A 23,343-nucleotide genomic window follows, 5' to 3' on the forward strand; every position below is an offset into this window, starting at 1 on the left:
TTGTATAAATTTTGTTATTTATGAATTTATGATGCAGCGAGTCCAGAGACCAATGTGTACACTATGATTTTATATAAAAATTCACTTTAAAGTGTGATATGACTAAAAATGGCCATAAAGTAATATTTTCTCAATTCAAATGAGTAGCGGCTTGGACACGGAATCAGTATTCCATACGTCACGACTCAACAAGCGGATAGCATGGATTATTGAATTGAACAACACAATTTTTATCTTGCTCATGAAATTCTAAATGTAAAGCTTGATTCTTCTGTAGTTACATTTTGTACAAAAACTAATGGAAAATTAAAAGTTGGTATTTTAGGTTATTTTGACGTAATAAACAAGGAACTTTACCATGGCTGCAGCAGGCGCAATGATATTACACAGCACCTGGAAATAGTCCCTAGGTAACTAGGTAACAGCGCTGCATAATATAATTGCACCTGCTGCAGCCATGGTACAGTAATGGCATGATAATGAGCCTTTTCCAAAAAAAAAAAGAAAAAGTGGAGTGTTTCTTACAAAAAAAAAAAAAAAAAAAGTAGCATTACTTCTTTGCTGTCTTATTGCTTTCTGAATATGGTTTGATTGCTCACATTTTTAGCATCCACACTACAGCCGTCCATATTTTTGGACTAGAAAATCAGCATGTCCACTCTGCTTGGTTTCAGGGAAGCACATTGACATGTAACTACATTGCCTGATGTGTTAAAAAGTCTTTCAGAAAGTGTCCTAATGACTGGCACACAAAAATACTTCTAACTCTATCATTGCAAATCATTATGATATCCACATTTGCGATATTTTGATCATTTTATGTATTTGTTAATTGAGTTGTAGAAAGCACAAAAAGCAGCAGCATAGAGATTATAATTGCACTACTGGGGAAGAGTGTGTGTGTTTAAACTAAAAATTAATTTGTAGCTAAATTGTTAAAGGTGCCAAACAGCACTTTAAAATACTTGTTTACATCCTTGCTACAACATACTATGCATGCACCATAATACTATGCATGTAATAGATCAATTTCAACAAATAAAAATAGTACATGTTGTGGCTCACAATCCACAGCTTCTTTTATAATGGTTGGAATTGTTCCAATATTCTGATCATTTTCATGTATTGTGCGTAGGGGTGTAACAATTTATCGTTGTACGATTTATTGCGATGCAAAAATGTCACAATATGCATCGTGGCGCTATGACGATTTGATTACGATATGACGTCCGTTTTCTCTTATTAGTTGAGCTGTTTGCACGTGAGCTATGTTCCACCTGCTGTCGCACGTGAGTTCAGATTGCAGCAGCAGTAATGTTAGCACACCAAGATGAGTGGAGTTGAAATAGAGGATGGCCCATCCTCTCAAAATCAGACGTCTGGCAACATTTCGGTTGTACAGTCATTGCTTTAGACTCGTCCGCTTTTTGACACGCATACTGGGTGAAACATAGCCGAAGTTTTAAAGTCTTAACAGTGATACACATACTTTGCACAACGACATGGATACCTCCTAATGGTGTTGAAAGAGTCACATACTGTATTTATAAGGTACAATTCACCCTAAATATATATATATGTATATATATATATATATATATATATATATATATATATATATATATATATATATATATATATATATATATATATATATATATATATATATATATATATATATATATATATATATATATGATGTATTGGCGGCCGCAAAAGCACACATGACGTGAGCTGACCGTGAGCTGGTACTACAGAGGGCGGACTATGATAGACGCGCGCTCGCGTCTGCTTCAGTGAACAGAACCTGCAGGTTGTGACTAACAGGTAATAAAGTAGTAAACAACATTCAGTTTGTGGAACAGAGTGATCGTTCAGGAGCCGCGTGGGAAGTATGAACAGCAGTGGAAATGAAACCGAAAGCGTGCACATTATTTAAATAATCATATCGCATTTTAGAGTTATGATTATGACGAGCATGAACTCTTTTGAGTACAGAGGTACACAAAAATGCACGTCAACATGATATACTTGATAGCGCCGACATCAGCAACTCCGAAGAAATAGTAAACCTGCCTAAACTGCTGAAAAGAGCCACGACTGTCCTGTGTAATGAAAAGACGGCCACCCTGTTACTCATCATGCCCAACATGAAGACAGCCATCCATAAAAACCTCTCAGACAGATACACATAAGTTCAGGATTATTTTATAAAACTGCTGATTACCTGGAAATGTAGATTGCACACACAAAAAACGCAAGTGACCAAGCAAAGCCTTAAGCTCTTACTGTTAAATTCAATTGAATTGAATCATTTCAATAATATTTTATAAGAAGTTTTTATATTGTTTTATTTTCCAGAGACAGTCCTGTTTAATTTATTTTCTTAAAGAAGGTTCAGTTTAACAAGTTGAAACAAAAGAAATACATAAAAAATAGTTTACTTGGTAATAATTTTTTTTTTTTAAATAAAATTTGCATTTCAGTTTAATTTTCAATTTTTTTATTCCAAATATCGTGATACATATCGAATCGTGAACATTATATAGTGATACACATTGTATCGTGAGCTGAGTGTATCGTTACACCCCTAATTGTGCGGCAAAAGGATCAACAAATAAATGCATTTGTATGGGCTCTACTGTATGCACAGTTACTACTTGTTTTCAGTAAGCCAGCCTGGGTATTTCTGGTGAACCGTCAGCTGTCAAGATGTCATTTCATACTTCGTTGCCTTCAAGATCTGATGTACCTGATCTTTGTGTTCCGAGCAAACACTAAAGGGGGCTGCACAGCAGTCAAGATTTGCTGCTCCACATCGCAATGCACCATGTCTTTAAAATTCAAACATATTGTTTTATATGAGTGTAGCTGCTCAGCTTCTGGACAGCTGTTTAGAACTGAATATGACATGTTTAGTGTGAGATACCTGTGAGTTGTCCTAACCAGTTTCTTTTCCAGCATGTAATCTTCATTAAATTGATAATTCATAAAAAATTCTAATTCTGCCATCATTTATTTATCCATCAGTGTTTCTTTCTTCTGTTTAACACAAAATAATATTATATTAAGAAGAATGCAGGTAGTTGGCATCCATTGACTTTAATAGTTTTTGTCATGAGATTTTCATAGTTGTTTTTTTTCTATGGGTTTCTATAGTGTTCAATGGTTGTCTATGAGTGCCAGTAACCAGCATTCTTAAAAATATTTCCTTTGGTGTTCAACAGAAGACAGAAAGTCATAAAGTTTTAAAACCACATGAGAGAGAATAAAAGATGAGGTGATTTTCTTTTTTGAAGGAACTATCCCTTTGACCAAACAAAAGAAATCATTTAGGCTCTACATTTCCAGCTATTTTCATGAATTTGAGGGAAAGCGTTATTAAATTGTGCCGCATTGAATCTCCTTTATATCAACAGGCTTAACACTGATATTAAATTATGTGCTGTGTCATTACCATTGCTGATATGCTGCCCAGTCTCTGACAAGAACAAGGCAGGACGTGACAGTGCTCAGCTATTGTCTTTCATAGTCCTGAATTTACAATGAACAAACCTAATTATACAACATTATACTGTTGATGTGTTTGCATAATTTCTACAGAAAAGGGAAGACAGGGCAGGACCAATTGAGCAGTTTTTACTTTATCATTTTTAAATAGTAGCCAATAGCATTTCATTTTAGATTACAGCTCGGCCAAAGCTGTTGACCAAAACAATTTCTCTCCCATATCATTTTACAGAATATCATTCAATTTAATTCAATATCATTTGTGGTCCGCACCAACTTGGGCTTATATGTAATCCATTTTGCGCGATAGTGATTCCATATATATATATATATATATATATATATATATATATATATATATATATATATATATATATATACACTAGATATCACATACAGACCCTGAGCATGCGGCAATAAAGCCACCATATTAGTACAGTGCTCCCAGGACACAAGTCATGCAACCACACTATTTAAGAAAAAAGTCATTTTGAAGATGCTGGACTTTAGCGCTGTGTGCAGGTGTAGTAACAAGATTTAGTTTTTTACAGTTTTGTATGTTATAAACTTTTGTGCTAAACAAGCAACGTTATTGGTGATAATACAGTCACTTACTGCATTGATCTTAAGGCAAAGTAGCACCAACTTGCACTAAATACAAGATGCTGTGGTACTAGAAACTTGCATTGTTGTCGGCTAAGTGAATGAGTCACTAATTATGAAGATTCATTCACAAATGAATTGCTCCCTCCGTTAGAATATGAAGTGAAAGCAGAAGAGCGGGTGTGTTTCAGGACATGGATTAGATCAAAGTTAACAGGGAGGGAGGATAATACATTTCCATGCACACAAACACAAGGTCTTTGTTGGTAGTTCCAGTGCGGTTACTAATCTATCGATGCAGAAAAGTTTGCATACTGACCACCGGGAAAACTCCCGATCATATGTATATATATGATATATGTATATCTGTGTACATATGTATATCTGTGTCTCTGATTCACCAGTTCTACACCTTGGTCCACATTCATTTCAAAGGAGCGCTACCCTGTACTAAAATGGTGGCTCTATTGACGCATTCCTACCAATAGGCAACAACAGGGTAGGCGACATCTAATGTAAATATCCATGTGGTGATTTAAGACTGGAGCAGACTGTGTGTGTGCGCACTACAGCGGTTTACATTATACACCAAACTTAATTCATTCATTCATGTCGGTTTAATAACAGATCATTAACGGTTAGGATGCAGCAAACTATAGTGAGAGAGGCAACACGTATCGAAGCCACTCAAAAAGCAGGGAGTGCTTGTTGGAGACCCCCAAAACCAAAATATGACCTTTTATAATAAATACTAGGGGCTATTTAGGGCTAACATAACATGCATTAATGTTTGCAGCGTTTACAGTACATTAGGTCATGAAAACTCAAACTTGTTCACCTGATGCAAGAACCAATGCGGTTTATTGTTGCGTGTCTGTAGCACATTTGAACATAAAAACCAACGAGGTTTGCTCCCGCACATCAAGAAAATATGATTGAGCTTCTGTTTTTATTACATTTATCAATATGTAAATACTATAAAGATTTGTTTAACAAGCAAACTCTTCAGAATATGGATTAAACCACTAAATTATTGATCCATGTCTAATATTCTGTCTATGAATAATCTGGAGTTTTATTTATTTATTTATTTATTTTGGAGTTTTTGGGTGTACAGACTTTCAATGGAGTGACAAAATTCTTTTGGATTTGGACATAGAAACATGCTTTCATTGTATTCTGAACAAACGTTTTTACTGGTTTGGAATGGCATGAGGGTAAATTGACAATGACAGTTCTCTATACTATTATTGTGATTAGAGAGAATGAAAAAGAGGCATGCACTGGAAGTAGAAAGTGAAAACTACAACTATGTTTCGCACTCAGGTGAAAGAGCAGGCATGCTGACGGATCAGATGAGATTTCAGAGATTTGATTTGATGGGAAAGAGGTTTTATGGAGTTGAAGGCTATCTTCATAATTTAGTTTATGGAGTCATGGATACAGTATCTCTACCTTGTGCTGTTCGGGCCGAGTCCAAGAGGCCTGTAGAAAACACAGACAAAACACAACACAAAGAGGCAAAAGCAGCCTTTTAGAATTACAGTCTTCTGTTATTGAGAATAAAAGAACTGCAAAATAATTATATGCACAAATATTGTTAAGTATATTGGCTAAAGATGCAATGTTACAAGGTGAGGCATATTACAAAGTAAGACTCAAAATGTAAACGATAAAACATCATATTAAGAAGCTGAATACATATTTATTATAGCATTACTCAGGCTGGAGGTTAATTGAGGTTATTTAAAATCAGTGTACACATTCAAAGCTCTTAAATACAAAATCAGAAATACAAAAAAAAAAAAAAAAAAAAAAAAAAACACTTGTTGCCTTATTAAAAAGGCACACAGCAAAAAATTGTTTTCTCACGTTAGCAAAAAAAATCTCACGTTAGTAAAACTAAATATAATTAAAAAGCAAAAATACATATTTTAGTAAGAGTGTTTTATTACCCCTGTGTTCTTTTTCAAACAACATTTGGGAAGGTTAAACTATCTGTAATTGTTAAATTTTTTTTATTAAAAATAAAAGAAATAAAAATAAAAAAAATTATCTGTAATTACAAAAGTACGTTTTAACAGCGTTTATATATATATCTATATATTCACAAACCACTGATTTAAAACATATTTTTGTAGGTTATTATGATGAATTTAAAAATTATTATTAAAAACTGTTTTTTTTATTATTGAAAACCAATGCCATTAATAACAACACAATAATCTAAAATAAAATAACAGAAATGCAGCAATAAAACAACATACAATTCCTTTCCAATATTGTAGAGCACAGGACCACTTTATTTCTAGGTCTACACTGGAAACTTCCAGACCACACAGATAAGCACATCATGCAAACACTTTCCCAAAGCAAAAAAAAAAAAAAAAAAAGAGTGACTGAAGTTCTCACACCACTTCACGCGGAGGCTGAGCATGCACATGCTTCATAACATGATGCAATGGACAAGAAATTCATCTGACATGCTAGAACACAGATAATCACCAGACAAAACACACACAAGAGTGTAAATCGAACGCTGTCTGAAACAAATGGCCTGCTGGTGTTAGTGCACTTGAGCACAACATTGTGTCTCTATACTGTACTGTGCTTGCAACAACGAACAAAAAAAAAAAAAAACACTGAAAAGCGCAAGTCATTTTGCAAGAGCATCAGAAAAAAAGCCAAAGCCTAGCAGGGTTGTTATGATGACAGCAGGCTGAGTCTGCTAGTCTTGCAGCTTTCATTTGGCTAACTACATCCCTCGAGACCCGAGCGGGATAAACAGTTATGATCAATGCCTTTTATTCTGCAACGCCGTCTAATTGCTACTAATTAAAGTTAATATCTTAGTATAAACTGGAGCCTTAGGCTAATGACGAATGCTTGAGTGATATTTTTGAAGCCTGATAAAGTCCCAGAAACAAAACGAACAAGCTGCTTATGTAAATGAACTGTTCAGGTTATTGTTGATATTGTTACATGATGATGATGATTGTGATTACATCAGGTAGCGAGAGCCTCGGGTCTGCTCTGATCTCTCAAATGAACACAATGAGGCTGTGATGATTACAATATGAATGAAGAACAAATCGCAGGTGCGCGTTGAGCAAATCTGGAAGTTGGCAGCTTATTTAAGCTCAAGTTGGAAATGAAATGTGAGGATCTCACCATGTTTTTGGTGATGCCATGAGGGCATTCTAAAATGCATGAGGTGTTGATTATAAACTTTGAAAGTAAAAGTTTCAGTGAAGTACAGTGGAGGTGTCAGGAGTTCACACAAAGTGTACTTGTCAAAATGCATAGCTGTTTAAGGAAGAGTTCACCCAAAAATGAAATTTGTGCAGTCATTTAATCACCCTTCACTTGTTCAAAACTCTTGGGTGAACACAAAAGAAGATATTTTAGTAAATGTAGGTTGCCGGGACCCATAGACTTCTATAGTATTTAACGTAAATCAAAAATGATTGTTCAACAAAATAAAGAATCTCCTAAAAGTTTAAAACCACATGAGGGAGTGTAAATGATGAGGTATTTTCATTTTCTTGGGGGTGAACTATCCCTTTAAATGTAATTACAATAACATAACAGATTTATGGTCATTTATTCCTGTTATTTAAAGCTGAATTATCCTTTATCAACATCATTACTTACCCAGTGTCACATGATCCTTCATAAATCCTTCTAAACCACTGATTTATTTATTATGAATGGTAATATTATTATCATTAACAGTTGTGCTACTTAGATATTTTAATTAAACCACACAGTAAAAATATATCATTTAATATAATATAATATAATATAATATAATATAATATAATATAATATAATATAATATAATATAATATAATATAATATAATATAATATAATATAATATAATATAATAAATTGAATAAGTTCAATCAAATTCAAATTCAAATTTAAATTTTAATTCAACTAAGATTTAACTTAATATTTTAGTCAGTTTGATTGATGTAATTTCCCAGCAGACACACAATGTTATAAGACATTAATAATAGGTTAGAATTAGGTCAAAATCATCTAAGGACAGTGTTATTTTGATGCCCAATAATGATATGAAATGACATTATGATATTTTGTTGATTTTAGGTTGTGTTGGAAAGTGACCATAATCCAACATCATTAACCAATTTCATATTGACGTCAAATACTGATATTTATTCGTTAGGTATGGCAGCCAAAATCCAACATCTGATAGATGTCATATCGGTAACGTCAAGCTGTAACATCATTAGACGTTGATATTTGGTTGATTTTAGGTTGTATTGGAAAGTAACCAAAACGCAATGTCTGTCCGACGTTGGACATTGACGTCAGCCTGACATTGGGTTCTGAAGTCAACCCAATTTTCATTTCCAAACAAAATGCAACATCCCATGGCGTTGGGGTATACCGTCAATCTGACATCGTGTTGACGCTGCTGGGTTGAGATCACTAGAAAAGTTTCTAAACTAAAAAAGGCAGCAAGAACGTTGAAGTTTGCAATAAATTTTTTCCTGGATTCTCTGACTAATATAATGTAAAAAAAAAAAAAAAAAAAAGGAATAAATCTTTTGTAATAGCATAAAATAAATCAACAGTCACTTTTGATCAATTCAATGCATTCCTGCTAAGTAAACACATAAATAAGTGCAAAGCAAAGGCATATGTATGAATAAACGTGAATAACTGAATACATAAATATATGAATAAATGCATACATTTAAATTAAATTAAATCAACCAATAAACCAATCAATCAGTATTACTGCCACTGACTTTGACAGGTGATAACTGGAACAATTCAAATGTATTTTTTCTTTCTGTTGGTATTGCACATTGTGAATACTAACAGTCTGCTAACACCATAAATATGCAGCAAATTCTTGCTGGGATGGGATTTTCAGCAGCTAACCTGTTACAGTTTATCTGTTAACCTTTCATGTCGTGGAGCGGTAGCAGGGTGTTCTTGGGGGTTTAAGAAAATACTGCTGCTCTGACTTAGAGAAAAAAAAAAACAAAGCAAAAAAACAAAAGAGCTTCAAGCTGAATCTTGGAACTATGTTTCGACTCCACACCACTCACTTCATTTATTTGCGAGGACATGCAGAGCAGCAGCTGCTACACAGCCAGAAACAGCTCAAGTATTCCGCTGCCTTTTCCTCATTTCACTCGTAGAGTTGGTGTTTTTGTTGTTAAGAAGAGAATAATAGCATCTGTTCTGCTTTTTTTATTACCTCACCGACTGGGTGGATCAAATTTCATCCACTGTCATTAATTTGATGTCAGATCAATAACTTTTGTGGCTTGCTTTCATTCGAAGAAGTTCTTAAAGTTATTGTACTGTATATTCACATGACTATTTTACCTCTTCTGATACACTTTTTCCCTTTCCGATTCCTGCATTCAGGGTATTGGTCAATACAGAGTATATATGCGATACCAGTGTGTGTATCTATACTAGCACTGGCATGAATTGATAGAATTAATTTTATTTTTAATGGTGGGCTTCGGACTTATATATTCATAGAACAAGAAATAATACATACAGTGAAATAGAGCAGTTTTATTATCTGATATACATTTAAAAAACAATATAACACACTCGCTTTGAACGTTATCACTCAATTGAGCGTTATCAGTGGTTATCAAATGATGGACATGGGCCAGTACGGGTCTTCTGTGCCGTCATCCGTCCACATGGTTAATGAGCTTTACTGATAGAGAAGACTCCAGATCCAGATCTATTTTTACATTACTGTGACTGTTGCGTTTAGGGTTGGGGTAGGGGTAGACGTTAATAAAATACAATTAATAGGAAATTTAATAAATAATATAAATAATTATTGTTAACTTCCAGCCACAGCCGTATGTGTTTTAAAGCTGATTAACCATGTGGATGGATAATAACAGCCTTCTGAGCCAACCAGTAGGCACAGAAGGCCCCTACTGGCCCATATCTATCAGCTGATAACCACTGATAACACCCATTCAATCGAGTGATAACATTCAAACCGGCTGAATAACATTCACTGTTCCTCGAAAAAAAAATAAAATAAATAAAATAAATAAATAAATAAATTAAATAAAAAGTTTAAACGCAATCACAAATCTAATACTAAAAGGGTATTTTGTTCAATAAAAGGCATTTTGGTTTTAAATGCAAAAGTCCAACAGTAATTGCTCATGCAAAACCAAAAAAATAAAAAATAAATCTATCATTTTATCTTTATCAATGGCTGACTTTTAAAAACTAGTTTCTTAATTTGTATGAATCCTCCCAAATTAGTTAAGTCTGCATCATGTTCAGCAGGTTGACATGTCTTCAAATGCTTCAGCAGTTTAGTTAGTTAAAGTTGCTAACACTATGCCGCTTCTTGAAATAACTTGTGGCAAGGCATATAAAACATGTCACTGTTTTACTGGCTGGTTGGTTACAGTCTGAAATACTGCCAAACAGCGGACATTTCTTATTCGCTACTCTAAAACGTTGCTGCTCGTGGCAACATACAGCTTCCTGAGTTTGCATTCTAAACAGCGAAGAAGAAATGATTTAAAATTTGCCGTGTAAAGAATAGCCACAGTCTCAGGCATAAAGTTGTTTTAAAAAAAGGTAATAGATAGGTTTATACATGTAGGTTCAAGTAGTCGCCAATATTGATGTCAGGATTTTTTGTCGTATCGATGGCATTGACAATACTAGGAATATAGAAATCATCTCAACTGATTAGCAACATATTGATATGACAGCATGAACCCTTCAATAGATGTATTACAGTTTTCATATGGTAATTTATCCTTTAGTAGAATCTACAGTAAGCAGTAAGTAACTTACTGTAAATCAACTACAGCACATATACATTATTTACCAGGGGCGTAGCAACTAAGGGACGGGGGGCATACGTTCCCCTCACTTTTAGAGACACAACATTTAGAAACAGGTAATTAGTAATTATATGAACGTAAACCTTTGGATCTCATACAGCTCTAGTAAATATATACAATATATTTATTAAAAATATACAGTAATATACAGTAATTTTCACAATGCAACTTTACAACACAGTACCATACTGCATAACTGTCCTACAGTTAAATATAGTTCACATTACTGTATTACTGTAAAATTTACAAAAAACAAATTTGTCCTATGGATTGTTATATTTCACAGATTTATATGTCATCGTCAGTTGAGTTTTTTGTGAAGTTTTACATGCTGAGAAAAGAGTTTAGATTTGCCGTGGTAAATAATGTCCCTCAATCACCCAAGAAGATTCCTATTCCCTCTTGCAGGATGATAAACATATAACAATCCTATGCTCCAGTGTAACTACAATGAGAAGGACAGTGCTCATATCGCGGTTTTATCAGATCAGCCACAGTTTGCCAGGAAACACAGTTTAGTAAGCTCAGGGAATAGGCCGCTTTTCAGTTACAGTGGGGTCACTGGCACTAACAGACAAAGCAATCAATGACGGCAGTAGCAGAGGGCATTGATCTGAAAAGAGCATTGTGTCTGAAAACAAGAGCTGCACATGCTACTACACATGCCCTGCTCTCTCTCTCTCTCTCTGGAGTATGTCTGTGGGGTTCAAGAATATAACACTCCTGCCATCTTCAAACTATTTAAAGTCAGCTACTGTTTGATCTTACCACACTTGGTTGCCATTTTAAAGCTTACATCAAGTCAAATCTAACAAACTGATTTTGTTAGCTCACATTGCTAGTTTTAGGTAAACAATTCATCTGTGCTTGTCATCAGGGCTTGACACTAACACCCACCAACCTGCCAAATGCAGGTAGCTTTCAGCACTGGCAGGTAAGACAGACACTTCCACTAGCCACTTTGGCTGGTTGAAAATAATTTTTCTGGATAATAATCCTTAAAAGCAGGGTTCGACAATAAGCATGGTCCAATATGCACGCAAAGGTGATCTTAGAATTGAGAATTGCACGACAACACTTGGGTTTGAATACTTCATTATGCACTGAAATGCTCATAGTGCATATTTCAGTGCACAAGCATATAGAGCAGTGTTCCCAGGCTGATAATAACTGGTAACAAAGTTGTAAATAACATTCAGTTTGTTTGCAATAATTTTATATAGCAATATATGCAATATATGTGGGAACACAGAGAGTTGTGCATGCTGCTTTTCTGTAGATTAAATGAACGCCTGAGAATAAACGTTAAGTGTCAATGTTAGTATAATTGCTATAGCCTACAGTATATAATGTTGTTTATAATGCAAGAGGCAATGTGATGAGAACAAAGAAAATGATTATGCTATTTTACACGTAAAAATTAACATGGTTTATATGTAGTCAAACTATGCAGTTATGTTTATTTGTAGTCAGGGTGGAAGCGTTTATCTAGCCTAATTAATCATTCAACTTCAGAAATTATGAACAGCTGTATTCTGATGGCATCACTGTGCCGTGCATTGAGAACCAGGACCAATTTAAAGTCTATTCAAGTCCACCACCCCAAGTTCTAAACAAAATGTAGCAATTTAAGCCCTTATTTGTGGTCATATTCAGGATGTTGGATGTCTATGGATAATAATATTATATATTGTTATGAAATGTTTGAAAATGAATGATAATAATACTAATAAACTAATGTTTAAGCATACAAAATGTGTTTAGTATCAAAATACATATTGTTACACCCTAGCAGGTATTTAAGTTTTGGGTCAATAAAAACAGCAACACTGTAACATATTACAATTTAAATCAAGCAGATGAAACACGTGATGAGACAAGAATAAGAAACCGAATAACAGAGAGAAAGGCATGGACAGATCAACAACAAAACATCAGACAGACATAGACAGAAATAGATGAATAGACAGAACAACAAAAAGACAAACAGAATTACAGACAGACCATTCAATAAACCGATAAACAGAAAGATTGACAGACAGATCAAACCACAGTATAACAGACAAAGAGATAGACAGATGGATAAAAAGATGTGAATAAATGAGGGCTCTATATATTGCTTTACTGTGTACTTTTGTACAATAACGAGATTTACTATCATGCCAAGGGGTCTCTCCTCCCCCACTGCCAGCATCAAACTTTATTATGTAACGCAGCCACATGGCTACAGTGTCAATCCCCTCAGGACACACAAGCTATAAGAAATATAGTAAAGAAGAGAGAGTGACAGTGCCGTTTCACTGGATGGGCATTGGGGGTGGTCTCCCATCCAGGCACTGACCAGTCTCAACAACAGAACAACAGACAGAAAGATCACACGACAGATAAACAGACAGAGAGATAGATAAATATTTATAGAATTGCACATATCCAATACCACGACAGACTGACAGATCAAACAGAAAGTGTGTAAAATGTGTATATATAAGTATATAAAATGTGTGTGTATAACAGTTCTGTCTGGTTCTCGAATCTGACTGGCAGATAGGCATGCAATATTCTGCTATAACAGCACTCCTACAGCCTCTTCACCCTTGTGTATTAATCCGCCCACATAGAGTGCCAACAGATTAATAGACTCACTACAGTTTGACAAATATTGCAGCTGTTGGACAACATAATGTACTTTAGACGTGATGAAAGCAGATGTGAATGAAAGGCAGAAGAAAGTAGCTTCTCATACAAAAGGATTTAGGATTTTAAGACTATCCGTGTTTGATTTTCTTTTTTATGTACACAATTATGCTGTCAAACTGTTGTATAAATGCAATATCACACCCGTAGCAGCGCGATACGGCTGTATGTCGGCACTGGTGGGACACTAAGGCACTTGGTATATAAATGACCAGCTTTCAACATATATTTTTCCTTTATATTTTTGAGTTGCACTTGATCTTTCGTCCAACAACCTTACATGTTGAAACATTTGAAAAGGTGACTTTTTAATGACATTTTATAATTTAAAAGTGATATTTCGTCTGGGTTTGGGTTGTAAACTATGGTACAAAAACCTGATAATAAACTACCAGTACTTTTTTGTTATTCTACAGCCTTAATTCTTAATTTTCTTATACAATATATTGTTTAAAACTACTAAAATGCCAATAAAAGTCACTTATTAAATTGCAGAGATGAATTTTCAACATCAAAAGTCAACAGAGCAGAGATCTGAGTCCCAAAGTGCACTTCAAAACTGTAAATAGGGGTGTTAAAATTAATTGTTTCTTCGGTGCACCACAAAGTGATGGGAACAATTCGATATCGGTTCAGTAATAGATCATAACTGGTTATTGCGTACTGACATCATTTATCTCCAATGTGCAATGTTGCAGTAGAATACTATGGCGAAGGGGGCGAGGACAACTAAAAAAAAGGCTCCTACTACTTAAAAGGTTGATAATTATGCACTTAATTATGCCGCTATTTCACTACTAGGGAGAGAGGCTGTAAAAATCCATCTCTGCATCTCTCTCTCTCATCTTTCTCTCTCTCTTTCACACACACACACACACACACACACACACACACACACACACACACACACACAAACACACACACTTTGAACATTTGACCCGCTGCCGTTTTTGTGAGGTAACTTTTCCTTTTCTCTTGGCTGTTAAATCGATACTTGCTGATCTGGACACGAGCGGATCAAAACTTGCCTGAGGTGCGAGTTTTCTCCACTGTGTCTATTACGGATTACCTGTGATGACCTATCGCATATTATGCACATATAGACTGTAACCGCGACTGTTCCAGCGTCACTCATCGGTGAACAGCGCTTTCATTTCTAAAGCCAAGCGCAGCCCTTTTTGTTGAGCGGGTGAAGACAAAGACCAATCATAGGGGTGTAGGACAGCGCTCAAAAAGGAAGCAGGATAATATTTACATTCTTTTATTTGCTATAAATGCTCGTGTTGTTTTCTGTGCATGTATTGGAGTTTTATTTGACACATTCAAAAAGATTCAACGGTGCATCGAGAGGTGACTTGTGCGAACTTGCGAAGCTCAGGTATGCCAGAAAGCATTGCACCTAAACCAGCAAACACTAATGGTGGAGGAGAAAACATGCACGGTTTTAAAAATACTCCTTTACTGTGTCATAAAATAAAGTTTTAACAGTTTTTCAGGTGAGAATGTAGTTGTTTTAAACTTGAATCGGCAGTTTATTCACAAAGATAGCGCGTCTTCGACGATGTGCCTCAGCTTATGCGGACTCCGACTCCTAGCCTGCCAGCCGGAGCTCCATCATCACCTTCCAAGCCAAGAGCAGCTTTACTTCGGTCAGTCCATCTTGGATGTACCGCTGGATCTCATCACTCCATTGTAGTTAAAACACAATATTCAATGTATCTTGTGAATATCTAACGGACAGTTTTTGGTCTTTTAAATCGATTATTTGTTCTCAGGTGTATTATTTTGGAAGTATTATTTTGTTACCTTTTATAATTGTCTTTGATTGTGTTAACGTGTTGTACGAGGTTTGTCTTCGTATACCAAATTGTTGGACGTAATCTTTATTTCTTATCGTGTATGTCTTTATTTCTTATTGTGTATGTACTTGTATAATTACCATTGTAGTTTATTCAATCTGATAATAAAAGACACGAGTCTATGTGTAATAACTAGTTTTACTTTACATTTATATGAATTCATGTACATTTATAATATTAATATAATATTAATTACAGGGTCGTGCTTTATATAATTAGTATATATATATATATATATATATATATATATATATATATATATATATATATATATATATATATATATATATATATATATAATATATATATATATATATATTTATATATATATATATATATATATATATTTATATATATATATATATATATATATATATATATATATATATATATATATATATATATATATATATATATATATATATATATATAAAAAAAAATATATATATATATATATATATATATATATATATATATATATATATATATATATATATATTTTTTTTTTTTTTTTTTTTTTTTTTGTTAATGTACAGTGAAACCGGTGAATCCATGGTAAGTTAAGTGACGTTATAAAGTACACTGCCGTTCCATTTGAAGAAGTACCCGACTTGAGTCTTTGCATCCTCGGGAGTTCGTTCTTCCAAGTCTGAACTTGGCAAGTCTGAACTTCCAAGGACCCAAGTTTGAACTTTGCGTACTTGATATTGAGAAACAGTGCGTTCAGTATAATCGGCCCCTAACAGCTTCCCCCAGGTCCTAATTCCCACACAGTAACATGGCTATTCATATGCGGGCACTGTAAACCTTATACTAGGTAAATAAAAGTTAAAAACACAAATAACATGAAGTTTTATCATAAAGTAATTAGTCTTGTCTTACATATTGGTCAGAATATATAAAAAAGGATTGATTTATTGGCTTTGACACTGATAATACAGAGTTTAATTCAGTATCTGCTTTCTTTTTTTAGACCATTTTCTTTACTTTCCATTTCTGAGGTATTACTTTTGTTTATTAAAACACCTCTATTGGTTTTATGGAATACCCTCCCATCTTTTTGGCTTAGTTAGGAATGAACCACCAACTTATCCAGCATTTGCCCTTCCAGCTGCAACCCATCACTGGGAAACATCCATACACATTCACTCACACACATACACTACGGACAATTTAGCTTACTCAATTTCCCTATAGTGCATGTGTTTGGACTTGCTGTGCAGCAATAACTACAGTATATTGTGAAATGTATTTTTACCATGAAACAGAATTACTCTGACATTTTTTAACAAAACACCCACCCCTAACTGACAGATAAATAGACGGAATGACAAAGAGACAAATAGAAAGACAGCCAATGATAGACAGACAGAAAAAGTGACAAACAGATAATCAGACAGACAAATATACAGAAACACAAACAGACAGGCAGACAGGCAGACAGACAGATAGACAGAAGGATGGATGAATAGATACTGTAGATCAGGGGTTTCAAACTTAATTCCTGGAGGGCCGAAGCCCAGCACAGTTTAGTTCCAACCCTGCTCCAACACACTTACCTGTAGGTTACAAACAAGCCTGAAGGACTCAATTAGTTTGATCAGGTGTGTTTAATTAGGGTTGGAACTAAACTGTGCAGAGCTGCGGCCCTTTTGGAACTGAGTTTGACACCTGTGCTGTAGATAGACAGATAGAGAGACAGTCACATTTCACTGTAAGCAAAGTGCTTGAACAGCCAGATCAAAATCTCCATGTGAATACTATCCCAAAAAATAAAGACATACAGGTTTGGAACAGCAGAAAGTGTGAGCAAATGATGATAGCGCTTTCATTTTCTGTTCCTTATCCCTTTATTGCGCTCCACAGATTTCTCAAAGGAGAGCCAGAAAGAAAGGCACAATGGAGAAAAGACACAAGGAAAAAAGTGGCTGATGTATTGGCTCTTGTTCAGAGGTTGAATTCTCCTCTTGTCTTTCAACCGGATTGTGATAAGCTGTGGTCCGTGGCCAATTCTTTATCACCCTGCGGCGCTCCTACCCTGCCTTTTTTTATGACCCGCTCATTTGTCTGGCACCTTGGTAAGTGGCCCAGGGTCTGCAATATATGACAGTCCTAAACTCATTTTTTTTATTGACCCTACTATTACAATCAGAAGATAAGATATAAGCTGGATCTTTCCCAGGGAGAAAACATTCATTTTGAAAACGTCAGGAAAAGTTGAGACGCTAAACAATGCACATGCACATATGAACATACGTGTAGTACATGACACACAGCTGTGTAAAACAGGCCATGGAGAGGATAAAATCATGCATCACGCCGAGCAAGAAGATCTAAAGGTCTAGCACACGTTTTCAATGAATCTTTCTCACATCCTCAGGCAAAGAAAGATAGCCGTGACATTGAGATATCAAGAAGGCATTCCTCATCTGAAGCGACCAGTAAAATGTTGTTGTGAGAAAAAAGGAATTAAAAAGTCAAGCATGTTATGTTCTGCACTGCTGTGTCACATTCAAAAAATAATTAGCAGAACTACAGCAGTTTGCTCTCACAGATGACAATTAGAAATACTGTGGCTTGTCTTTTACAAGTCGGCATGAAATAATTATGTTCCTGAGCAAAACTGGATATGCAAGGAGAAATAGATGTTTAAATTAGAAATGAATAAATAATATTTGTTGTGTATATACTGTAGCACTTCACATTTTGGTTGTGCATGCAAAACATTTAGCTATTTTAGCAATTATGTATTGATTATTATGCATAAAATAAAATAATTATTTAGTGGTAATAAACATAGCATGCAAAATAAAACAGGAAATTGTTATTAGGAAATGTCCCTTGAAATGTCATGCTGATTGAAAGCCATTGAACAGACAATAAATAATTATAAGTAATGTATATAAAATATAAACAACAATTATAAATGAATAATACTTTTATATTAATAAATATTAGATGATTGCATTCATTTGAAGGCAAAGATTTTAGCTTTCCTGTGAATTTCAAATTCTTTTTCACATATTTCCCCAATGATGTTGAATAGAGCAAGGCAACTTTAACAGTATTTCCTGTATATATGTTTTCAACATCTCAGATGAATAAAAACCTTTTAAAAGTCTTAATATTTTTTAGAAAAACTAAGATGAAAGGGGTTTTGAACCACATCAAATGAAGGGTTCAGATGTAAAACACTGCCATCTAAAATGATCTTCTACAATAAGTATTTTACTCTGCTTCTTATATTTTTGTTCAGTTATTTCATGTCAAATCGCTGAAAATAACCAATTCTTTGTCATAAAAGTGAAATCACTGAAGCAAGACATGGCAGCCAAAGATAAAAAGAACATTTCAGAAGAATATTACAGATGGCACATTACAGATTTCAATTACAGATTTGCATCTGAACTCTTCAAATGTTGACTACTGTATATATACTAGGGTTGGGCATCTAAGCTATAATGCCGATCCGATACGCATCTCGATACAAAGAATACGATCCGATATATTAGCGATACATTTGTGACATATTGCGATGCAACACGATACGATTCACACCCATATCACGATACGATGCGATATTTCAGCACTAACTAATTAGATCAAGTTTATGAGATGATGTGAAAGAGGATGCTGTGCCATTGAATGAGTTTGATTATTTATTAACCAAGCAAAACCAAGACTTTTTTACAAACTGGCTCTTCTCTCAGAGCCAGAGTGTCAGTTTACAGTAGAGGGCCGTTTTAGAACATATAGCAGATATTATTTAAGTATTTTCAAGATAAACAGAATGTATAAGTGCAATATATATTAAAAAATATATATATTTGCACTCTTTCAACATAAATAAATTTAGCATTGCACAACAAGAATTGTGATTTAACTTTTCAACTATGAAAACAAGTTTTACAAAGATATATTTTGCCACTGATTATTCAAAACTTAAGGTCGTGAACTAGCAGTGTTATGCTGCGTTGAAACATCACTGTCACTGTAAACAACAGGCTAATAAAAATATAACAAACCAGCAATCTTCTTGCTGTGAGGTGGTCAAACTACCCACTGTGCCACCGTGACACCCAATTATTTTTATCATTATTATTATTAATATTATTATTATTATAATTAAATAAAAATAACAGGAGGAGGTGTTTAAAACCTTCGTTCTCCGTGACACTAGGCTGAATATCTTTGCAGATGAACAATGCAATAGCATTCGTTATTGGCGTAGAGCGAGCAGAACTGTTGCGCTTGGAAAAAAAACTTTCAATGCTTTTCTCACCACTTTTGGAGCTGGTTGAAGCAGTGCGAAAGCCGGGGATGCAGAAACACTGGAAGATGCTTTCACAACAACACCGTGGCGCCGCTTCAAGTGAGATATCAGATTAGTCGTACTGCCCGCATATTTTACAGATGCGCGGCACATTTTGCAAATTGCATCTGTCCTGTCATGTCGTCCATACTTAAATCCATAATGTTGCTTGCCATACTTTAGATTTAAAACTCAGTGGGGAATAAAATGTTTGTTTTGCTTCTCGCGCTTTCTGAGGGCGCACCACTAGCTTCATCCGCACACCTGATACACTGAGTTGTAGTGTGAGTGTACACATCCGCAAATCCGTTGCTAAGGCTTACTTTATGTAGGTCGATTAAATTATGCGCCAAAAACAGGTTGACAACACTTGTTAATAAATAAAAAATACATTCTATATTAAAAATATAAGTTGTATCTCGGAAAAATCGATGCATCTCGCAAAAACCGATGCATCTCGATTTGCTTCCAAAATTTCATTCATCCTCTGCTGCTCAACCGATGCACTCGCATCGTGCACGCGCATGACCGCGTATCGATACATATCGGTTAATCTTCCCATCCCTAATATATACAGTGCTAAGCATAAATGAGTACACCCCATTTTGAAAATGAATATTTTATGAGTATTGAATATGGGTAATATATATTGGTGCATTAAAACAAAACAGATTTATTAAACAGATAAATTTATTAAAATAATATTTTAATTACAGAACATCTTTAAAAATGAAAAGATCAATGCAAAAAAGTCATTTAAAAAAGATTGCAAAAATAAAATTACAAACTACAAAATTTCAACAAAATTGTAAATATTTTCTTTTCTTAATTTTTGCTATATTTGAAAATTTTATTTAATATTTTTACTTGAATATTTTTAACTAAGGGCGACACAGTAGTGCAGCGGGTAGTGCTCTGGCCTTACAGCAAGAAGGTCGCGGGTTCAAGCCCTGGCTGGGTCAGTTGGCATTTCTATGTGGAGTTTGCACGTTCTCCCTGCATTTGCATGGATTTCCTCCGGGTGCTCCGGTTTCCCCCACAAGTTTAAAGACATGGTACAGGTGAATTAGGCTAAATTGTTCACAGTGTAAGTGTGTATGGATGTTTTCCAGTGATGGGTTGCAACTGGAAAGGCATCCACTGCGTAAAAAGGTGCTGGATAAGTTATTTCCGCTGTGGTGTCCCCAGATTAAAAAAGGGACATTAAAGTAAATGAATTAATATTTTACAAAATTTTGCTGTACTAGTTTTTGGACCGTTATCGTAAGTTATTTTGTTATATTAGCTCCAGATTTGGCTTCAGTACTGACTAATCTAATGTATATGCACACATATAATATTGTAAAGCATCCTATAGAAAATATTCATTTGAATGAGAGATATGTGGGGGTGAACTCATATATGCTGAGCACTACATATTCTGGAGAAAGTCTTAAATCTTTTAGTTTGGCTGGAATAAAAACTGTTTAGTCAAAATCAATATTCATTAATAAAGTCAACATTGTTAGCCTGCTTACGATTTTTTTCACTAATTGAGTTACCAAATCAGCCCAACTTGCCTAGTAATTAATCGAGTTAAGTCTTTAAATTGCACTTTAAGCTCAATACTAGCATCTTACAAAATAACTAGTAACTATAATATTAACTTAACAAGTAGTATATCATGGACTATGAAATACAAAATAAATTAGTTATTAGTGAATAGTTATTTAAAATATTGTTTAAAATGTGTTTAAAATAATTTCTCTCCATTGAAAAGAACTTAGGGAGAACTGAAATTTTCCCCATAACTGTATTTCCTCAGAAATAACCTCCACTGATAAATCATGAAAAATAAAACCAAAAACGTGTATTGCAAAAGTTCACAAAAGATGTGTTTTTTTCTTTCATGTTGACTGAAAGCCAATCAACAGACAGCTGGTCATACTTGCGCTCACAGATAAAATGCTAGCACAGCCAAAGTAACCTGCTAAACATTTTTTTTTTTTTTACGTAAACATGAAAAAATACAGGGTGGTCAACAGAGGCCAGTGAAGAGATTGCTGGCAATCATGACAACCCAACACCCACACGAGATGAGCAAGACTGGACAAGACAACACACAGGAAATGACAAAGCGGCTTAGCAAAGAGCTTATATAAAACATGTTCCTTCACAAAGCCTGTGATGATGGTGACTCAACACAACCAGTCCAGCTTATTTCAGACTTCAAACTATAAATCCTTAATTTCTTATTATCCCTCAGAATCAAGGACAATAGCTCTGTTCCAAAACCTAGTGAACTCAGTTTTGAGTTAGCGAAACAAACAACAACATTGTCAAAATAATGTACAGTCACGAGATCTGCAAAAAAATTACTCAAATGCTGTATTATGCATGTCAGGACAGTAGTTGGCGATGTTACTTTGTAAAGATAAAACTATAAACATACACATACAGTTGTTGTTTTGGTTAAGTACTTGCTCATGCCTTTGGACTTAATTAAATGCATGTGACATGATTATTTTAACACAAGCATATTTTTGTAGTTTACACTTTGATGATAACGATACCGTAAAAAAAGGCCCTAAAACACCATTGTTCAAAACATCAGCTAAAACATACACAAAGTTATTAAAGGTGCTGTGAAGTTTAAATGTGCAGTTTTTATTTATTGTTTGACGTAATTACAACTGAAAAATCAAGAGAGGGCAGGACATAGAGTAGCTCCTCCCCTTTAAAAAACAGCCAATCGCACTTTGTTTCGAGAATTGTTGAAATCAAGTGCATCAAATGAAAAGCAAATGAAAAGCGTCTTGAAGGGGGTGGGGCATGTCAGATACTTAAGAGTATTTGATTGGTCTAGATCTGATGAGAAACTAAAGTATGAGGTGACATGAAAAAAACTTTTCATTTATAGGTGAAAGTAACAAACTGCAAGCTTTGGATGTTTATATGAGTTTACATTTCCTAAATGCAAACTTTGACTTTGTTAAGGCAAATTATTTCTGGTAATTGTCAAGGCAGAAGTATTATAAAAACTATAATACCACAATCTGCTTTTTACTATTTCTGAGCTAAATTTTGTACAAAATCTGCAGTTTTATACAGAAGGATTTTGTAAGGATCATCATAAAAAAATTAAATATGTGAAATAAAGTCTCTCACATAATGTAAAATTTACTAAGGACAGAAAACATTACTTTACAAACTGGACTGTAAATAAATCGAATGAATATTTTCATATTAATCAATGATATTACTGAAATTAAATTTGAATTAAATTTAAAAGCTGAAATGTACATTTACACGTTTACACAATATACTTGTATATACACAAAATACACAAATGAATAAACTCGATGGGAAGGTGCAGTTGCATGTGGGCTTACATAGAGTTGAAGTCAGAATTATTAGCCCCCCTTTGATTTTCTTTCTTTTTAAATATTTCCCAAATGATGTTTAACAGATCAAGGAAATTTTCACAGTATGTCTGAT

General features: G+C 34.4%; 2 protein-coding genes across 52 annotated transcripts in view; both read right to left on the bottom strand.

Moving 5' to 3' along the window:
* LOC147840601 (uncharacterized) overlaps positions 1-23,343 on the bottom strand; it is a 570,564-nt gene that overhangs the window by 190,719 nt on the left and 356,502 nt on the right. The gene's annotated exons all lie outside the window — the stretch shown is intronic.
* The window catches only part of ncam1b (neural cell adhesion molecule 1b), a 220,620-nt gene that overhangs the window by 79,533 nt on the left and 117,744 nt on the right, over positions 1-23,343 (bottom strand). For 38 of the 51 annotated variants that reach the window (XR_015508317.1, XR_015508316.1, XR_015508311.1 and 35 more), the window contains 1 exon segment: positions 5,569-5,598. The exons of the other annotated variants lie outside the window; for them this stretch is intronic. Coding sequence is in view for 9 of the 38 variants with exons in the window: in XM_087282356.1 (XP_087138482.1) it covers positions 5,569-5,598 (30 nt within the window). In the remaining 29 variants the exon portion in view is untranslated. 51 annotated transcript variants of the gene reach the window in all.

The sequence above is a fragment of the Danio rerio genome, chromosome 15 (assembly GCF_052040795.2).
Source record: "Danio rerio strain M-AB ecotype USA chromosome 15, GRCz13ab, whole genome shotgun sequence".
NCBI lineage: Eukaryota > Metazoa > Chordata > Actinopteri > Cypriniformes > Danionidae > Danio > Danio rerio.